This window comes from Aptenodytes patagonicus, chromosome 1, assembly GCF_965638725.1.
Source record: "Aptenodytes patagonicus chromosome 1, bAptPat1.pri.cur, whole genome shotgun sequence".
NCBI lineage: Eukaryota > Metazoa > Chordata > Aves > Sphenisciformes > Spheniscidae > Aptenodytes > Aptenodytes patagonicus.
Window position 1 is genome coordinate 208893389 of NC_134949.1, and position 19110 is coordinate 208912498.

Sequence of the window (19110 nt, forward strand, 5' to 3'; positions counted from 1 at the left end):
GCCCCTCACTACAAGAAGGACGTTGAGGTGCTGGAGCGTGTCCAGAGAAGGGCAACGAGGCTGGTGAGGGGTCTGGAGAACAAGTCTGCTGAGGAGCGGCTGAGGGAACTGGGGTTGTTTAGCCTGGAGAAAAGGAGGCTGAGGGGAGACCTCATCGCTCTCTACAACTACCTGAAAGGAGGTTGTAGCGAGGTGGGTGTTGGTCTTTTCTCCGAAGTAACAAGCGATAGGACGAGAGGAAATGGCCTCAAGTTGCGGCAGGGGAGGTTTAGATTGGATGTAAGGAAAAATTTCTTTACTGAAAGAGTGGTGAAACATTGGAACAGGCTGCCCAGGGGAGTGGCTGAGTCCCCATCCCTGGAGGTATTTAAAAGACGCGTAGATGAGGCGCTTAGGGACATGGTTTAGTGGACATGGTGGTGTTGGGTTGACGGTTGGACTCGATGATCTTAGAGGTCTTTTCCAACCTCAATGATTCTATGATTCTATGATTCTAAGGTCTAGTTGGGTTTTGGCCCTTCTAATTTTCTCCCTGCATAACCTCACGACATCCTTGGAATCCTCCTGAGTGGCCTGCCCCTTCTTCCAAAGGTCATAAACTCTCCTTTTTTTCCTGAGTTCCAGCCAAAGCCCTCTGTTCAGCCAGTCCAGTCTTCTTCCCCGCTGACTTGTCTTTTGGCACGTGCAAACGGCCTGCTCCTGCACCTTTATGATTTCCTTCTTGAAGAATGTCCAGTCTTCCTGGACTCCTTTGCCCTTCAGGACTGCCTCCCAAGGGACTCTGTCAACCAGGCCCCTAAACAGGCCAAAGTCTGCCCTCCAGAGTTTTACCTGACTTTAAACCCTTCTTAGTATTTACAGCTAGATAGCTTGGGAAATCTCATCCAGCCTGACAGCTTTTACAGCACCCACTGTCATGCATCTCACCATTCTGCCAGATGACCAATGCAAAAACATGAGGCTGAACACAACAGTGCCAGAGCTCAAGGGCTCAGTGGTGCTAGCCCTCTGCAGCTGATTCAAGATCCGGTCAATTGTGGGTGGGTGCAGATGACTTGTTGATAGGAGAGTCTCAGAGATAAATGAGAAAAGTGTAAGCCCAAACTGGCCTTAAGCAGAAGATCTGAACTTCTTCTTCACCCATACAAATATGCGTCCCTGTACGACACCAGATATGCTGGCAGCTGGTTTCCACAGAGCAGGTACAAGCTGCAGCAGCCAAGTGAACTGACTGGAGACTCCAGTCTCCTGAGCAGTGAATGTATCATCTGCCTCCAGATCACACTAAAATGTGCAGTGTTTTTTACATTAATTAAGTGATTTACAGACCAGTGTCACCATTACTCTGTGCCTTGGAGGGCAACACACCCGAGTACAGATAGTTTTGCCACTGCTGGCAACTCTGCGGCAGAACGGACAGCTTGTGAGCTGTGTCATTTATGAGCAGTGACAGAAATTGAGGTCACTCTCATTATAGAAAAGAACCTTTAAAAGAGCACATCACTGTCCCATGGACAATGACATTTACAAATGTTTTGCTGTTTTCAGTGAGCAAAAAATATCACCTCTAGTGGTAATACTGTAGTGGAAATACAATGCTGCTGGAAAAGCAAAATCCAGGACAATATAACCTCATCCATGAGTTTCATGCTCAATAAATCCACTGAAAATTAAACTCGGCTGACAACATTTCAACAAGTGTTCTAATTTCCTTATAGTCAAGCACATTAACAACCCACCATATTCATTTTCAATGGCTTCAGCTTCTCAGCCTAGCATACTGGAACAATTTAACACATCTGGGACTGAATTAATGTCACAAACAATTCCATACACTTAGAATGATCTTCTCACTTTGCATTACATAGAAGACAGTCCTCAGAGCAAACAGTTAGCATTAAAATACACCCCCACTAGTGTAAGTCACCTTTGGAACTGAACTGAGCTGTTATTAATTAGTGGCATATCCTCTGTGTTTACACAGCACCATTTGTGTGCCTGGTACATGTCAACAAAGTCACTACCCCAAGGAGCTTATAGTTTAAATTATACAGATAGCTAACCGCATCATTATAAACTTGTTATAGATTTGAATCTAGAAAGGAGGCAGAGCAAGACAAAACCGTGGGGAGTGAATGCATCTGTTTTGCAAGTGAATCTGAGCTAGGATATGAGGTTATGCAAGGATATAAGCCACTCTTTTAATAAGTATATCCACTATAATATAGAATTGGGTGGGGTTGGAGGGGGTTTTCAGTAGATCAAACACTGGGGAGATGTTTAAAGCTAGATCCAATAAAAGACCTGGGCACTGCAACTTTTGGGTCTTACCCCCTACTGTATTAATTGGGCTATATCCAACAAAGGATTTATGTGGCTAAAGCAGGCAATGGTCCCAAAGGCATATCTAAATTCCCACACCTCGTTGCTACTTAACCCTGCAAGTGCATTAAGAATCAAGCCGATGTGCTGTTTCCCAAGTACCCAGTTTGCTGCTCCTTCTGCCCACAGCCATGAGAGATTACCAGTGAGTGGCTCAGAGAGATCATCAGGAAAACCAAAGCCTGAAAGTTGTTTCCCACGCATTTTTTCTTTCGTTCTTTGTTCCATAGCTTCCTTTCCACTTACAGAATCATAGAATCAGAGAATAGTTTGGGTTGGAAGGGACCTTTAAAGGTCATCTAGTCCAACCCCCCTGCCATGGGCAGGGACATCTTCAACTAGATCAGGTTGCTCAGAGCCCCGTCCAACCTGACCTGGAATGTTGCCAGTGATGGGGCATCCACCACCTCTCTGGGCAACCTGTGCCAGTGTTTCACCACCCTCAGCGTAAAAAATTTCTTCCTTATATCTAGTCTAAATCTACCCCCCTGTAGTTTAAAGCCATTCCCCCCTGTCCTGTCGCAACAGGCCCTGCTAAAAAGTTTGCCGCCATCTTTTTTATAAGCCCCCTTTAAGGCCCCCAATAAGGTCTCCCCGAAGCTGCCTTCTCTTCAGGCTGAACAACCCCAACTCTCTCAGCCTTTCTTCACAGCAGAGGTGTTCCATCCCCCTGATCATTTTCGTGGCCCGCCTCTAGACCCGCTCCAACAGGTCCGTGTCTTTCTTATGCTGAGGGCTCCAGAGCTGGACACAGTACTCCAGATGGGGTCTCACCAGAGCAGAGCAGAGGGGCAGAATCACCTCCCTTGACCTGCTGGCCACGCTTCTTTGGATGCAGCCCAGGATACGACTGGCCTTCTGGGCTGCGAGCGCACATTGCTGGCTCATGTGCAGCTTTTCATCCACCAGTACCCCCAAGTCCTTCTCGGCAGGGCTGCTCTCAACCCCTTCATCCCCCAGCCTGTATTGATACCGGGGGCTGCCTCAACCCAGGTGCAGGACCTTGCACTTGGCCTTGTTAAACCTCATGAGGTTCATACGGGCCCACTTCTTGAGCTTGTCCAGGTCCCTCTGGATGGCATCCCGTCCCTCTGGCATGTCGACCACACCACTCAGCTTACTGTCATCTGCAAACTTGCTGAGGGTGCACTCGATCTCACTGTCTATGTCATTGATGAAGATATTAAACAGCACCGGTCCCAATATGGACCCCTGCAGGACACCACTCATCACCAATCTCCATCTGGACATGGAGCCGTTGACCGCTACCCTCTGGATGTGGGTATCACCACACCCTCACTGCAGAAAGACTTTTGAGTCTTTTAGTAACTTCTTCCTTTCCTCCAGCATGTACAGTACTTTAGCTCTTTGAACCTGACCTGCATCACTCAGGAGTTAGCAAGCAATTTCTGCATCCGTCCACGAGGTTAGCTGATGCAACAAAAATCTCGAGAGTACTTAATGCCTTTCTTCAGACTACTGAATTTAGTTCCCACGAATTTATATGTACTAACAAGTCCACTTTTACAGGACAGGTGGCCATTTTCTTCCAGTATGATGTTGGCTAATAACTTATCCCTCTGTACAACAAACCTCATGCAAAGGAAGAACACAGGTTCCTTGGGCCCAAGCAACCATGGTAACAACTTTGCATACAAACTTCAAGCCTAGCTGTACACATATACATCCCACTGCCCTGGGAGATTTCAGAGCACACAGAGAGTGCTGCTAGAGGAATCTAACTTTTTAGAGGGTTACTATCATGTTCCCACTGGTAAAATGTAAAGTTTGGTCTTTGATCTATAGAACAGGTGTTTGTGAATCCCACAATATTTTCAGCTTATGACCAACCTTAATTATAGTTGAAAACCCTGAGTCAATCCAGTGATATTATCTTTCCCCAAATTGCCTTCTTTACACATTTTTTAACTTTTCAGGTCATCTCTTGAAATGAAGTGTGTAGGAGAGGAGACTGGAGTATTGTTTGAGGCAGCCTGTACCATTATGCACCTAACAGCGCTTGTCAAGCATATTGAATGTCCTTTATCAGTTGAATGTGTCATGCAGTAGTGAAGATGTGCTATGAGAAAGCAAAGAGAAACCCTTGCCTCCGGGAAAGGCTAGCCTTGCAACAAAAATATACATGACATAAAAATGTAGAAATTCTTTTTTTTAATTGTCAGGTTTTGTGCAATTTTCTGCAAAAAAAAAATAGTCCTTTACACAAAAAGTCTATTTTATGATGAAAAATCTATTTTGTGGATCAATAGATTGAAGGCTGAAGGAAAGTGATATAAACATCTTGTCCGATCTCCTATAGAAATCCATCTGAGGAATATCATTAACCAAAAATCTTTGCATCAACCTTGTCACTTCTTTAGAAGTAATGACATTTCAGAATAACATGTGGATTTAAACAGTTCAAATGATAAGAATCTACCATAGCCCAATTCATTATCTCTACTATCAAAAATATTCTCCATATTATACAGCATCAGCTTCTGCACTTTGTGTCACATCAGGATATTTTATTCTATTCTAACCAATTAATCCCCATGAAAAATATCTTTCCCACATAGACTGTGCTCAAATCACCTTTCAGCTTTTTCCTGGGTAAGCAGAACAGATTGAGTTTTTTAGGTTCTCACTAGAATGCATGTTTCCTGCACTACCCTGTGACTGTTTTCTGAATTATTTATCAATTAAAAGAAAAATGCCAGCTTCCTTCAGTACATTGCCTTGTTTCTATCTGGATACCGTAGGAAATATTAATTGATGAATGCTATTCTCTTTCTCTTAGGAGAAACCAAAATAAAGATTACTTCTCAGCTTAAGCTGGAAGAGAATTGTTTTGATGCCACTTGCTTATACTCTTATAAATAACCAGAAGTTTCAATAACTGATGATTCTTTTTTTTGAGGACACAGATGAAAGCAGCTAGAAAAGAACAAATAACCCCAAACTTTTCTTGTAACCTCATTAACTTGAAAGTTGAATCTTGGGCTTGAAGAGGAGTCATCAGACCAAAATCTGTGTGTGAGAATTTTTATATATATATATATGTATGCAGATGATACACATACATACACATATATATATCATACACATATTTTTTATATATATATATTTGTATTTATATAAATGCAAAAGGCTGTGGACCATATGTGGCCTCTGTCTTTGTATGCAGCCCACTAAGGAACTTTCAGCTGTGGTCATCCTTGAAAGAACAAGACTGTTGAATTTTTTCCAGCTGCACCAGGACCAACATGAGTGTCTTGGCTCTCAGAAGGGCCAATTCAAGTCCAAAATTGCTAGTCCACATCCAGTCAATCTGGAGAACCCTGAGTTTCTGCATTGTGCTTTTTACCCAGGCCTTCAAACTGGCTGCTGTTGGGCCTCTCCCTGGTCACCAAGACCAAGGTGACTGTCTTCAGAGGTGAGGAGGGAGGGGACATTGATTTGCAACAAAGCCCTAGAGCCTAATGGTTTTATTTTGCAAAACCCCTTAAATCCATGGGTAAAAATTGCAATTGCTAACACTACAACCACTGCACCGTTCATAGGAGGAAGGATGAGAAGAAACCTGGATACTCTTAGACAAAATGAAATTGTCTGTAACTTTAGAAGGTTATATTACTACATTTTATTTGTTTCTCCTCTCAGTTACAGATGCCTGTAACTTTAGCCTAAAAAGTGTCATAAAATGGCAGGCTTAATTCTAATTTTAAAAAAATCTAATGAGACAATTCTATGTTCTTAAGTCTTCTTTGGAAAATAAATTTGTGTAATCTACAGGAAAAACAGTTTTCAGATATTTAACTGTAAAAAGCCAGTTGAACTTCCAAATATGGCATGCCTGTTGTACACTAGACCCTAAAAACTATGAGATATGCATCAGGAATATTTGTGATATAATCCAAATCCCATTGGAATGGATGTAAGCTTCCCATTAACTTCAGTAGGGTTTTGGTCCAGCCCTTGATCCATTCAATGCAGTGTCAGGTCAAAAAAACCTCAGCCTGCTTTGCTGTTAGTGAGGCATAGAGACATTTTTGGAGGTTCAGCACAAGATTTTTTTGCTAAAGAGACATTGGAATAAGGGGGAAACAATGAAGGGAGGGAAGGGTAAATCTATAAAAATAGTTTATTTTGTGAGGCTAAATTCCACAGCAACCACAAACATCTCATTTATTTCAGCTGACACCTTCCAGGTAGGAACATGGTTGCATATATAACACTTTCCCATATTTTTCCCCCAGGACACAGTTTTGTTTACACTCCCAGTGCTGTGAATTTATAACTGAGGCAATGTTTGAGTTATTACATGTAATAGGAACTGTATCTTCCTTGCCCAAAGTCTGTTTTTAACAGTGTCCTAATAACTAATGCACATGCTAATTTCATTCTGTATATTAAAAAGTATTGCCTTGAAAGGACAAACCCTTTATTTTTAGGCTACTTTTGTAATCACTGAAACAACTTCTGAAAGTATGAACTGGATTCACCAGCACTTACAAGCTGGAAATCAGCTACGACTCTCTTTCTAAAAAATGAATGCTTCTGTGCCACTGGACCTGCCAGGCAGGAGACATGAATTACTGGATTAAAATCCTGTTTGTGACAGACTATAGATCATTTTGTAGCTATATGCCTCCAAATCCCCTTTTAGTCTTACAAATCTATGATTCACCTTCTGAACAAGCTTCACACAACCATCACAATTATCAAACAAACGCCTAATTTCTTGCTTCAAAAGATTACAGTCTGGAAAACCAAAGGAAACAGACAATGCCTGGGGGTTGAAGAAAGAGCATATAAACAGCACAGATGGGCTTCAAAGATATTGTTGAGTAGCATTGCCAAATCCAAACATTTCAAAACTATGAGTCAAGCACTAGAAAAGTCTTGAAATTTACTTACAATTCATGAGATGTGAAAAATAACTTATTTCAGTAACGCCTGCATTATTGTGCAGGCACATTCGCTGCCCAACTGCCTGTCAGTTGTCCTCCCCCAAAAGTTTTTGCATCCATTGGCTAATTCCAACTACGTTTGACAGAAGATCAGAGAGCTGAATGGTGTTGACTCCTTACGAGATCTGTGGGTGGCTGGGTTGGGGTTGAAGACCATGCTGGTGGCTGCACAGGGAGGAAGGCAGGGATAACTGGGACCTTGTCTGCACTGATCAATTCATACCAAGCGCAAGCAAACCGGGTCAGGAGTGGGAGCTGCAGACATTGTATGCGGCTGGACACACAAGGGAGCAGGGGGATATCTGGGGAAACATGAAGGAACTCATTCAAAGGGTAGAGGGAGAAAAGCAGGCTAAGACAGCTGGACACCATGGGGTGGGAAGCAGGCTTTGGGCATTGTGGCAGTGGAGTGTGACAGTACCCAAGAGCCAGGTGAAGCTCCACAGCGACAGCAGGCTGTCTGTATTTTAATCCCAGACATCCATGACATGGATATTAAGCACCAGATAGACTAAATGGGACTCATAAGCCCTTCCTCCCAAAACCGTGCTGAAGGGTTTAGTGCCCCTGCATCCTTCCCCTTGCTGCTGGATGCTAATCCATTGCCCTCCCAGTGTTTATTGCTCCCTTGTGACTCACTAACTCATTCACTATCCATCTGTGCAAATGTACCATAACTTGCTTCAGAGCAAAATAAGTTAGTGAAGACCTAACACTGAATTCAGGTAAAGTGGTCTGGAAGGGTCCTGGCAGTGGACAGGAGACAGGAAGGCAAATAGAAACCTCCTCAAGCTGAGAAGTTACTCACGCCAAGGTGCTGTGAGGTAAATCCTGGAAATTTTCCTTACCAAATCACCAGTGCTAACCCAGCAAGATCTTTGTGTTTCCAAAAGTTGTTTTTTTCCATGCCTTACATGATGGGAGGCGAGTGTTTTCTCTCCATTTTCCTGTTGACAGCTATTGCCATTGCAAGTTCACCACCTCCGTCAGTCTGAAGGAGCTGAATGAGGACTGCACGCTCAGGGAATCTGAATTCCTCCTCCTGGCCCCTCACTGCAACAACTGGTGTACATCAGCGGAGAAGCAGCACAGCTCTCTGGTGGTGAAGTGCCCAGGCTATGAACAAATAGAGATTTGTCAACCTGATGTCTTTCAGAAGCACAACTTTCTCACATGGATTATGGGGTCACATTGCTTGCTTTATTTTGACATAATTTGAGATTCTGCTTTCCAGAACATTAGAAGAAATCTTCTGAAAGGACCAAAGAAGGCCTAATTGGAGCATAGTGATCTCGAGAGTTTCTCTGGAAGCTGTAATAGCTGAACTTTTCATTCATAAAAGACATTACACCCAGATCTGATAACAAAGGAGTTGTGTGGTACTGTCATGTTTTCCCACTTGCAAGCATACCGGCCTAAGGAATCTGTCCTTATCTCTGCAGTATGGCTGCAGCGCTATACCAACAGTAATACTAAAACCCATCTGTCACATTTCAGCTACCTTTTCCACTCCTCTGCTAGGTTCATCATCATCCCTTTACCCCAGGAGGAACTTAGAGAAGCTCTGTCAGATAAGTAATGGCCCATATAGTCAGCTCAGTTCTAGAGGTATATAAATCCAGAATAACTCAAGTGGTGAGTAGAGATATTCTGAACTTACTTCACTGTAGATAGGTAAAAAGCCATGACTGTCTCAGGGTTTACATGTTTCTTGTTTTCAGTGACCCCATATGATCATCTGGACAGTTGTCCTCCTTTACACATCACCATTGCCAGATTGAACAAGCCCTAACACATGTGCTGGAAGTGAAGGCTCCCCCCTGCTATTGCTGAGGTCTGCCAAAAGGATGGTTTAATAGAAACTGTACTTCTATAATGAAAACAAATAGACTTTAAACAGTTCAGCTGGAGTTCATAGAGAAGCAGAGCCTCACTTACTGATTTTTTCTGGCTGAGCACTGAAGTAAAAGCATATGTCTAATAGCATTCAGGACCACAAGTAAAAGAATGGATTGTGATAATCTGATTTAAAAGAAGAAAATGTGGACTGGGTAGTCAGCCATTACTAGACATTCAGTTGACTTTGTCTGTCTCACAGGTTTTACATATATATTAATACTCGTATTATCACCACATCCTCTCATTTATTTAGTCTCCCCTCTGTACTAACTGATATTTTTCCTTACAGTGGTGTTCTTGATAGGAAAGAATGATGATTTCTCAGCAGTTTAAGCCTGTAGTCTAGGGCTGGCAGCTTAATCAGGAAATGTGATGTTGTTCCAGAGCCAATGGACCATGTTGGGAAGCGTGCCGGGATTTCTCAGACTGTTTAAAGTCCAGCGCTTTCTCAAAAGCTTCTGCCTTGTCACAGAGATTTTGATACTATATCAATATGGTTGGACTATGGGTAAATGCGTGGCAATGCTGGATCAAGATGAGGGCAAAGTCCTACAGTATCTTTGCAGAAATCAAATCAACTGATCATTTAAAGAGAGAAATTTTCTAATGTCAGAGATAGGCTGAGCTTACCCATCGGAAGGAAGAAACAAGCCTGGTCAACATAGCCCATCCTATGGAAAGACTAACCAGACAGGCTCTCTAGTGGGGAGTCAGATCCAGGGAGAATAACAGGACACAAAGAAAGCTAAAGAAAAGCAAGCATGAGCATGTCACATGTAGGTAACCCCCAGGTGATCCTCCATTGTCCCCCAGAGGAGCTGAGTATGGACTGTGAGTCAAAAGACAAGAGAAATCCATGTGCCCTAGAAATACTAACTGCAGCAATCAAGAGTCTGATGACACTGGCAAGGAATGGACAGCCAGCAGGGAGTGAGATGTGGTATCATCTTGGGCATAGTCCAGGTCCCACTGAATTTGGGGAGGTTTTGCCATGAACTTCATCAGTGATGGGATTACACCCAAGAATTGCCTTTTCCTATATTCTTATTACCTTAGTCAGCACTCTGCTCAAAACCACACAAGGCTGTTTTCTGCACTGAAAAAAAGTGTTATGAGTGATGAAAGGTAAAATAAACATTAGTCGTCTTGGCTTTCCTTCATAACAAGTATTCCGCTTCAACTTAAAAATTAGATTGAGCCTCTCGGTGTGACTGTTCAAGCATCTTGCCCAGCCACCCGTCTCCCAGCTGTGCAGTGTACCACTTGGACCTCGCTGCCAAATGTAAGCACTTGGATAATCCAAGCCAGGTGATTAGCATAAAGACTCTCTTAATTCGTATTATGGTATCAGTATTTTCTTAATGTATATGAGGCTTGATTTATTTATTTCAGGGCTGTACATTTGCAGGTTCCATGTCTTTATTTAACAGATAAGTTATATATTGGTTACTACATAAATGGCTTGGAAGCTGAGGGCCTCACAACGTGTGAGTGACAGAGACAGGAATAAAATGTAAAGGCACTCGTTTACAATCATGAATTCATCTTCCAGAACACATTGCTTTTATTTTATTATAGAGATAATATTTTCTCCTTCTAACCTTCTATACTTACCTCTTATTTACAGTACTCATAATTCCCTAGGATACTTTATTATTTTTAGATTACTAGATGTTTGGAAAGTTTTAACCTGTACTTTGTCAATGACTATGTGTTAGTGCTTTTTGCAAGGCTAAACCTATAAAAGAAAGGCAATCTACTTAATCTACCTGTAATATGTGAGTTCTTTCAGATTTTAGGTTAAAAATGTGCTTGATTGGGGAGGGGGGTGTCTGAAAAACAGAGAACAAAGAATTACTGTGAAACCAGCAAAACCTACAGGATTTTGTTCTGCTGTACAATGTGAAACCTTTTCCTGTTTGTAATACAAAAATGTGTATTTTGCAGTGCTTGCTTCAAATTCTTTGTCCTCTTTAGAAAAGTAAAATAATGAACATATTATATTGCTCCATTTCAAGGAAGAAAACAACAAACAAAAGCCAGCTGGAACATGGCATTATATAAATAAAGACAATTTTTACTGACAGTGTTCTGATCCAAATATTTATTTATTTCCTAACTCATACAAAATTGATGCTTGTGGAGGTATTGGGTTAAAAGGGTTGGAAAATGAATTCTTCTAGTTATCCACAGAGAACATATAGTACCAATGAAGCAATGAAAACTTCTTTGATTTGAATAAGAAATATATTACATATAATTCACAGAAATGAGATCTAGTGTCATATAGAAAATGATGTTTTAGAGCAACGGTATCAGGCAGGAGATGGGTATTTGTCTCTGCTGTGGCTGGAATGGGTCACCCTTCACCCACGTCCATCCAGTGGATGGGGAGGCTTCACCGCCACAACTCCAAACGGGAAAGCTAACTATTACCATTGCCAGGCATTTCACTCGTTTGCTTGTCAGACAGTCACCTCTCTCCTCAAGGCTCATACACCATCCAGTTTTTGCAAGTTCGTAACACACTTTCTACACTATTGAGTTTGGCTGGATTCAGACCAGAGACCTACATGTAAAAGACTAAAAACAGAAGGAGGCTCTGTTCTACTAGAAATTTATTTAGCGATCAGATGGAAAACTTGGCTTCAGGGAAAGTCAGTCAGTCAGTCCTGGATAAAAGTAGTTCTAATTTTTAACATAAATGAAAGCATTATTAAAGGTTTGTATATGAGTCATGCCAACTTCTATGTAGATGAGAAATGTAATCAAATGGTATCTAAGTCATTATAAATTTTGCTGTTTACACAAAAGAGGAAAAAGAATGTTTCCCACTTCATTTTTCATGTTTCTTATCTTGCATACTTATTAAAATGTAGGGTTTCAAGTACCCATAGAAAAAACACAAACGTGCAGAGAGAATGACCACTAGAAATAAAAAAAGCAACTGAGTCCTATAACTAGATTTAAAATAATTCAATCCTGTCTAAAGAGTCAAATTCTTTTTCCTCCCTACATAAAAGTTGCACTCATATTCATAACAATAGAAGAGGAAAAGCACAGTTGCTTCGAACACTGGACATAGCTTTCCAGAAACAAGATAGCAACTACTCAGAAATGCTATGGAAAACATTAACCACATAGTAACTTGCTATTTACATTAAAGATAGTAGCCTTTAAAATTAATTGAAAATAAAAGCAAAAAAACCCCAGTTTTTAGTCATAGGACAGTTTTGCCTCTAATGTGGAGTCTCTGTTTGCTTTTTGTCCAGCATTTCTTTCGAGATATATATCTATATATACAGATATGTGTCTGGGAGAGATGTATCAAAAGCTAAAACATGTCTGGATAGAGAGCCTGCAAATTTTGTCTGAGACTACATTTGCAGTAGACAACCCCCCACAGAAAAAAACGCTGGAATGACACATTTTCATGAAATGACATTCCCTGTCCATGATCCACATAGGATCCATGTAGAAACTTAAACGCCTCAGTCCATAGAAGCGGAGCTGACACCAGCATTGTGAGTTCCCCAGTCCCGCTAGGCTGAAGCATCCCAGCCCTTGTGGTTTCCATCCCCACAGAGGCTGCCAGGATGGGTGCAGAGCAGGGCCAGTGGTGGTGATGTGGAAAGCTGTCACCCTCCATGTGGACTACAGACAGGATCCAAGTCCCTTGGCAACCAGTAGAAGCCACTCCTGTTGATGCCAGTGGGAACTGGATGAAGCCCCAGGGCAGCAGCAGGCTCTGAGGACGGGAGTGCAGGACGAGGCATCACCGACTCTCCGATCCAGCCCCAGCACTGCCACCGCATTGCCCAGTGGGCTCTCAGTTCTCACTAGGATCTACAAAACAAGTCACTGCTGTCATGCTTCTTCCACGGGACGATGGCTGGACCAGACGGGAACTGTTGAGCGCCACAGCCCTTCTTATTCTGACACTTGCAGGATGCTAGTGGGCAGCTGGCCCCAGTTTCTTATTCAGAACCAGGAAAATCCAGCTGGAGGATGTGCCCCTTAACAGAGGAAAGACTGTCTGTTCTTCCAGCAGTCAGCACTCAGCTGCCCGGTCTCCATCGTAACTCGCCGAAACCAGTGCAAATTCACAGGAAAAAGAATGTCTGCATCGAGAGGGTATAAATCCTTCCTTACGTACAACAATGGTACAAGCATTTACCCGGCATCTCTATCAAATATTGTAGAAAAGGTTACACAAAAATATTTAAATATATGGATACAGATACATAGATATTACACTTGCATAAAATAAGTATATTCAAAACCCTTTGGGCAGTTTCACAGTTAGCTGAAAATGTATGCTTTAGAAATATGAACAATTTCCTACACTTTCCTAGTTTAAGTAGGAGGGGGGAGGGGAAAGAAGCATCAGCCTTATTAATACTGAATGCTAAGTGCAGAAGTTTAGCTGTAGCTGTAGGGTTTTGAAGCAATTGATTTGACAGAACCTCCAAGCATAAACTCTGTTTTAAAAATCCACATCTATTCCCTAGATTGCTTATTGTTTCAGGAAAATTAAAACCTACGTGTCCTGCTTGCATCAGCTAGAGCTCCTGAGACTGTTCAATTAAACCTCATAAGCTTGCAGTACTTCAAGGTAGGATTGTGTATTGGGAGTACGCATGAACCTTATTGCAGTATTTCTGTGTGATAATAAGAATTTGTAACTTCTCGTACCTCATATAATTTAACTTTAGAAATGCAAAACCTTAAATGACACCACAAGAAGCTCACAGTTCTGAGAAAATTAAAGTCAGTATGAAATTTTACTTATAGACCACATAATTTACATAGATTTACATAAATACAGAGATATTAAAGTATTAAATCAAAGCTAATTAACAGAGGATAGAGTTTTACATGATAACATATTTTAATTCTAGTTACATTTTTGCAACTATTTTTAGTGTCATGAGATTATATAAATAATATATATACCTATATATCCATAATATATATAAAGATATATATATGTATCTCTCCATCCTTCTTTTTTTCTTCAAAAACAGGGCAATTTTATAACTGCAACGAGATGTGACAAGCAGTACATTTCTGGGGAATTATTGCATGCCTTGAGTGCATAAGGCAGAAGGAAGAGTATCTGACTTCAGACACTAAAGAAGTGGAACCGTCAACCAGAAATGCACTGGCATGATTTGGAACATCTTATTGCTTTTATAAAACTTGAAATTATACACTGGGTTGTTTTCTTTTTTAACGGCACAAAATAAAGGGGAAAGTAATATCTCTCTATTTAGTGGAGATCAAGGATCAGGAAGCTCCATTACTGTTCACTGAACACTCTTCATTGTCCTAAATCTATTCCCTGTGGTGCAATACAGTGCTGCAGTTGCAGAAGGAAGTTAAACACAAAAGTTCATGCATCCTTTATTAGGAGAAACAAAACAAAGCCAATTTCCTTGCCCAGCAACAACGAAGTAGCCATTAGCATCTGATCATACCGGCTGGCAGTGAGAGTCAGCCATCGCTCCCAGCAAACTGCAATGTGCAAAACACCATTCGGTCACAGGTACACTTGCCACACTAACCTCAGCTGGTGGAGCAGCTCCTTGAGCTGGATGACACAGTACTTGCCTAAAACGTTGGAGGCACGGATCCAAACTCAACAGCAATTTCCCGTCAGACCAGGCAGGATTGGAAAGGGGTAAAAATGGGTAACAGAAACACTGCCCTGAAACCTCTGCATTTTGGGGCTATTAGAGGATTATGGAGCACTTCTGCCACTCTCTTTCCCCGTTTTAAATTGGTTAACGGCATTCACTCCCGGCTCAGGGCCCCAGACCTCCACCGGTGCGTGTGCCCGGCATTCTTCTAGCCTAACAGCCACACTGGGAGGCAGAGTACAACAGAGAGGGAATAAGTGGATACGGAATATTAAAAACTGTGGACTATGACTATCTCCTCAGATCACTTTGAATGCCAGGATAGAAAGAAAAAAAAAAAGAAGAAATCCCTCAGGATCACTTTTTCTTTGCTGTATTTTTTAGATGTTAATATGCACAGTAGAGGGCTGCCTCTGCTACGATACCACACAAGATGTTTCAAAGTTTGGATATAGCATTCAGTTAAGGCACCTTCAAGTAATGGTCACTGATGTAATCGCTAAGCAAAGCCGCATTTTCTGTACCCGATGCTGCTTCCTTCAACACACACAGTACTAGCAGCCACTCACACCTGCCATCCACAGACAAACTCCTGGTGCTTGCTAAGGAGAAACTACACCAGCCACTTCTGAAATAAATATTTGCCAGGGTTTAGGAGCGGACATTTTGCACAACTGCGTGGTTTGTTCCCCAAAAGGGGAAAGGGGAGAAAATTAAGTGTTGTCTGTCCCTAACTGTCTACTAGATTAGGAGGGCTAAAAATATATATCAGCCTAAAAAAGTAGAAGCCAGCTCTGTACTGCTGCAGGATTCCTTGCTGGGAGGCAAAGCTGTGAACGCAGGCGTTCAGTGTGGGGTGCCTGGTGCAGAACTGGATTTGTTTCAGGACTAACAGGAGGTACAAGGATACCCTTTCCTGGGAGACGACAGGCAAGTTACTGCACATCACCTCACCCCGCCACACAAAACGGTACTGGGTGTGGGTTTCAGGTTTCATGGCACAGGGATGGGGATGGGGGGGCATGTGAAGACAAGGGGAGCTAGGGGAGAGGAAAGCTCGGGCATCACTCTGCGCAGACAGCTCGCTCCATCCCCCCGGATGGTCGGATGCTCAGCACTGCAGCTGGGGGGCACGGGGCCATGGGGCCGGAGGGCACTTGCAGTTAAGCCCAGCTAGGGGTGGCCATTTCTACACAAAACAATATCCAGTCCTGGAAAGGAGCGAGAGGGGTGGTACAGGGGCATATGTCCTAGCACAAAAGGAGAGACCAGGGTGGGCTGTCGCCCTGCTCTGAGGGGACAGGGGGTCCCAAGGCACCCACCAGACCTGCCTCTCCCCCCATGCCACTCACTCACGCCCCAGCCCACGCCATGCAATGGTGACACAGGGTGCAGCGGGAATCCCAAAAGAGTGGGATCGTCCCGGTCCTCGCAGTAATGATGTCCAAGGAAAAGGGATCTCCCACCCCTGACCCCCTCCTCCAGGTGGACGACTTGGTATTTGGTAGCTGTGTGCAGCTCCTTCTCCAGTAAAAAGACGCATCCCTTCCTCTCACAGTCAATGAGAAACACAATGTGATCTGTCATGCGCTTGGATTGTGGGCTTGTTCGTTCATTTGAATTAGCAATATTTTCTTCTTCTTCAGGGACTAGAATAATCACTCAGGTATTTACAAACACCAACCAGCGCCTTTGCGAGGTCTCCCCCAAAACATCATGATAAAATCACCGTCTGCAAGAGCCCCGCACCAGCTGTGTCCAAACAAGCCCGTGCTTGCTGAGAGCTCGGGGCTGCCGAGGGAGAGGGATGCTGGATCTCGGAGTCCTGGGGGTGTCTTCCCAGCTGGCTGTCTCTTCCTTGGGGTGCCTCTCCCTGTGCCCCCGTCCCAGGGTGCTGGCTGCCGCTACTGCTGCTGTGGGTGCAGTGGTCCCGTTCATACTCCTCCTGAGCCTTTTGCATTTTCCGCTTCTTCATCTTCCTCTTGTGGATGTGGAAGGTGGTGAGGGAGAGGAGGATCAGGCAGAAGATGAGGGTGACCAGGACAATTAAAACCAGAGTGGATGAGAAGGACTGGAAGAGTTGACCCACTTGCGTGATGCAGGTGCTGCTGGCGTTTAAGGTGGCAGATGTCCTGTTCAGAAGACAAGGTGGCAGGGACAGCCTCAACTCCTTGGAGAGCTTGGCACTCATTGAGGAGGCTTCGGAAGATGAGGATCTTCCTCCTCTCTCTGAAGACGCCTAAATTTCAATCGGTGCCGGGCTGCTGGCAGGCGCTCGCTGGAAATGCCCGGGATGCTGCCGGCTCAGCCTCACGCTCGCTCTAAAGTGGCAGAGCAGCCTGCAAAGGGAGCCGGACACATCAGCGCTCCGAGGCACCCACCCTGCGCAGCTCCCCTCTCCCCAAAACACCGCGCCGGCGGCTGCGGCAGCCTCCTCCTTGCGCCCCGCCACGGCAGCGCCCCGAGCCGCCCCGGCTCCCTACCGGGGGGCGGCAGGGGAGTGGCGGGACAGGGAGGGGGCATCGCGCCGCCACACCGACTTCGCAAATTACTCGGCGTCCCGGGCAGCACCGCCCGGCCGCTCACCCCAACTAGTTGCCGCGGGAAGGGAGGGAGGGAGCGGCGGCCCGGCTGCCAGAGCCCCGCACCCCGGCGGGGGCAGGCTGCCGAAGCCGGGCGGGGACCTGCCCCGCGGTGCCGGTGCCCGCCCCGGAGCCCCTTACCTGCGCCGGCGGAGGCAGCGAGGGAGCGCCCGGGCGCCGCGGGCGCTGGGGGCTGCGGCAGCGCGGAGTGAGCGCGCAGAGCGGAGCCGCCGCCGCTTCGGGGAGCGCCGCCCGCAGCCTATAGCCGCCCCGGCCGGTGACGTCAGGCAGCGCGAACGGGCCCGCTCGCCGCCGCCCCGCACGGCCCCGCCGCGGCGGAGGGGGCGGCGGGGGCGGCCCCCGCCCGGGCCTCGCGGGCGCCGGCGCCCCGCGGGGCCCCGCCGCCGCCCGCAGCCTCGGCGCCCCCCGCGCTGCCGCCGGCGCGGCCGGCCCCGCGCATCGCCCCTGTCCCCACAGCCGTCCAACACCCCCCATCCCTCCCCACATCACCCCCCCATGCTCTTCACATCCCCAGACGCCGAGACCGGCGCATACCCCCTTCCCCCGAAATATCCCAACATACCGGCCATCCCCACCCGCCACAGCCAGCCCCTTCCCCCGCACCCCCGTCCGCACAGACGCGCCATGGCCAGAGGACCCACATCTAGTCACCCACAGCTACCCCCAGCGCCTTCACCTCCTGGCTGCTGTGTACACCCGTCCCCAGTCCACATTCGCATCGGTACCACACCTTGAATGCCGGGTTCCCATACGGCGCCAAAATCCCCCACGGCCACCGGAGCGCCCGTCTCTCCTCACAGCCAGCACACCCGTCCGTTTCCCGTGAGGCCGATGTGAATCTGTGGGAGCTAAGAAATGCCAAGGACCCTTGCACCAAATTTTAACAGATACCACAGGCGCAGGGAATATTCGTAAAAACTTGCCTTACCGAGGCTAAGTGTATCATCGCGGGTGTTTTCGTCAAGAACAAATGGATATGAACTGCCCATTAATACATTTAAGCTAAAAATCAGATGATTTCTAAACATAAGAGAACTTACGATTTGAGAAATACTTCCAGTAGAGATAATGGGGCAAAAATAATAATTACCTTTAGGATGGAGCTCCTCACATTTCCAAAAGGAGCAGTGATGTGGTTGTGTATGGTAACATGGGACAAGACCTGACGGCCCAGGAGATTCCTTCAGTCCCAAGCTGTGTGCTCTAGACTAACCATGGGTGCTGGGAGCAGAGTTACCGTAAAGCCTAATGCAAGTAGCAGGACATTAAGGAAAAATAGGAAGTATCAGTCTTCTCTGGTGGCCTGAAGCCACCTGAAAAGCCTGGAGGAAAATCTGTACAAGATGAGCTCTGACATGAGTTGGGAAAATCTTCATTCAAGAACAAAGATCTGTTAGATCTGTTGACCCTGATAGCCAAGAACCTGTCTCAGAGGTGGGTAGGAGCTGGTAAGCTGTGCATTTAAACACTTTATTGTTTCAAGACAGATTTCTTCTGCACTGCTTTTGTCTCTGATAAATGGACTGCAGCTTGTGAAATTTGGCCAGTCACTATTAACTCTATGATTGTTCCGGAGAAAGACTTACAACCACTGGGGATGAACTACATTCA

The 19110-nt window shown here is 45.0% G+C and overlaps 1 protein-coding gene across 1 annotated transcript; it reads right to left on the reverse strand.

Annotated features, from left to right (window-relative positions):
* Positions 1-11343: 11343 nt before the first annotated feature.
* On the reverse strand, positions 11344-17687 carry C1H11orf87 (chromosome 1 C11orf87 homolog). Its single transcript, XM_076328170.1, has 2 exons — positions 17620-17687; positions 11344-17235 (listed from the first exon to the last, which is right to left on the reverse strand). Exon 2 carries the CDS (start codon positions 17085-17087, stop codon positions 16611-16613), a length of 477 nt encoding a protein of 158 aa, XP_076184285.1. The 5' UTR covers positions 17088-17235; positions 17620-17687; the 3' UTR covers positions 11344-16610.
* Between the last annotated feature and the right edge of the window lie 1423 nt (positions 17688-19110).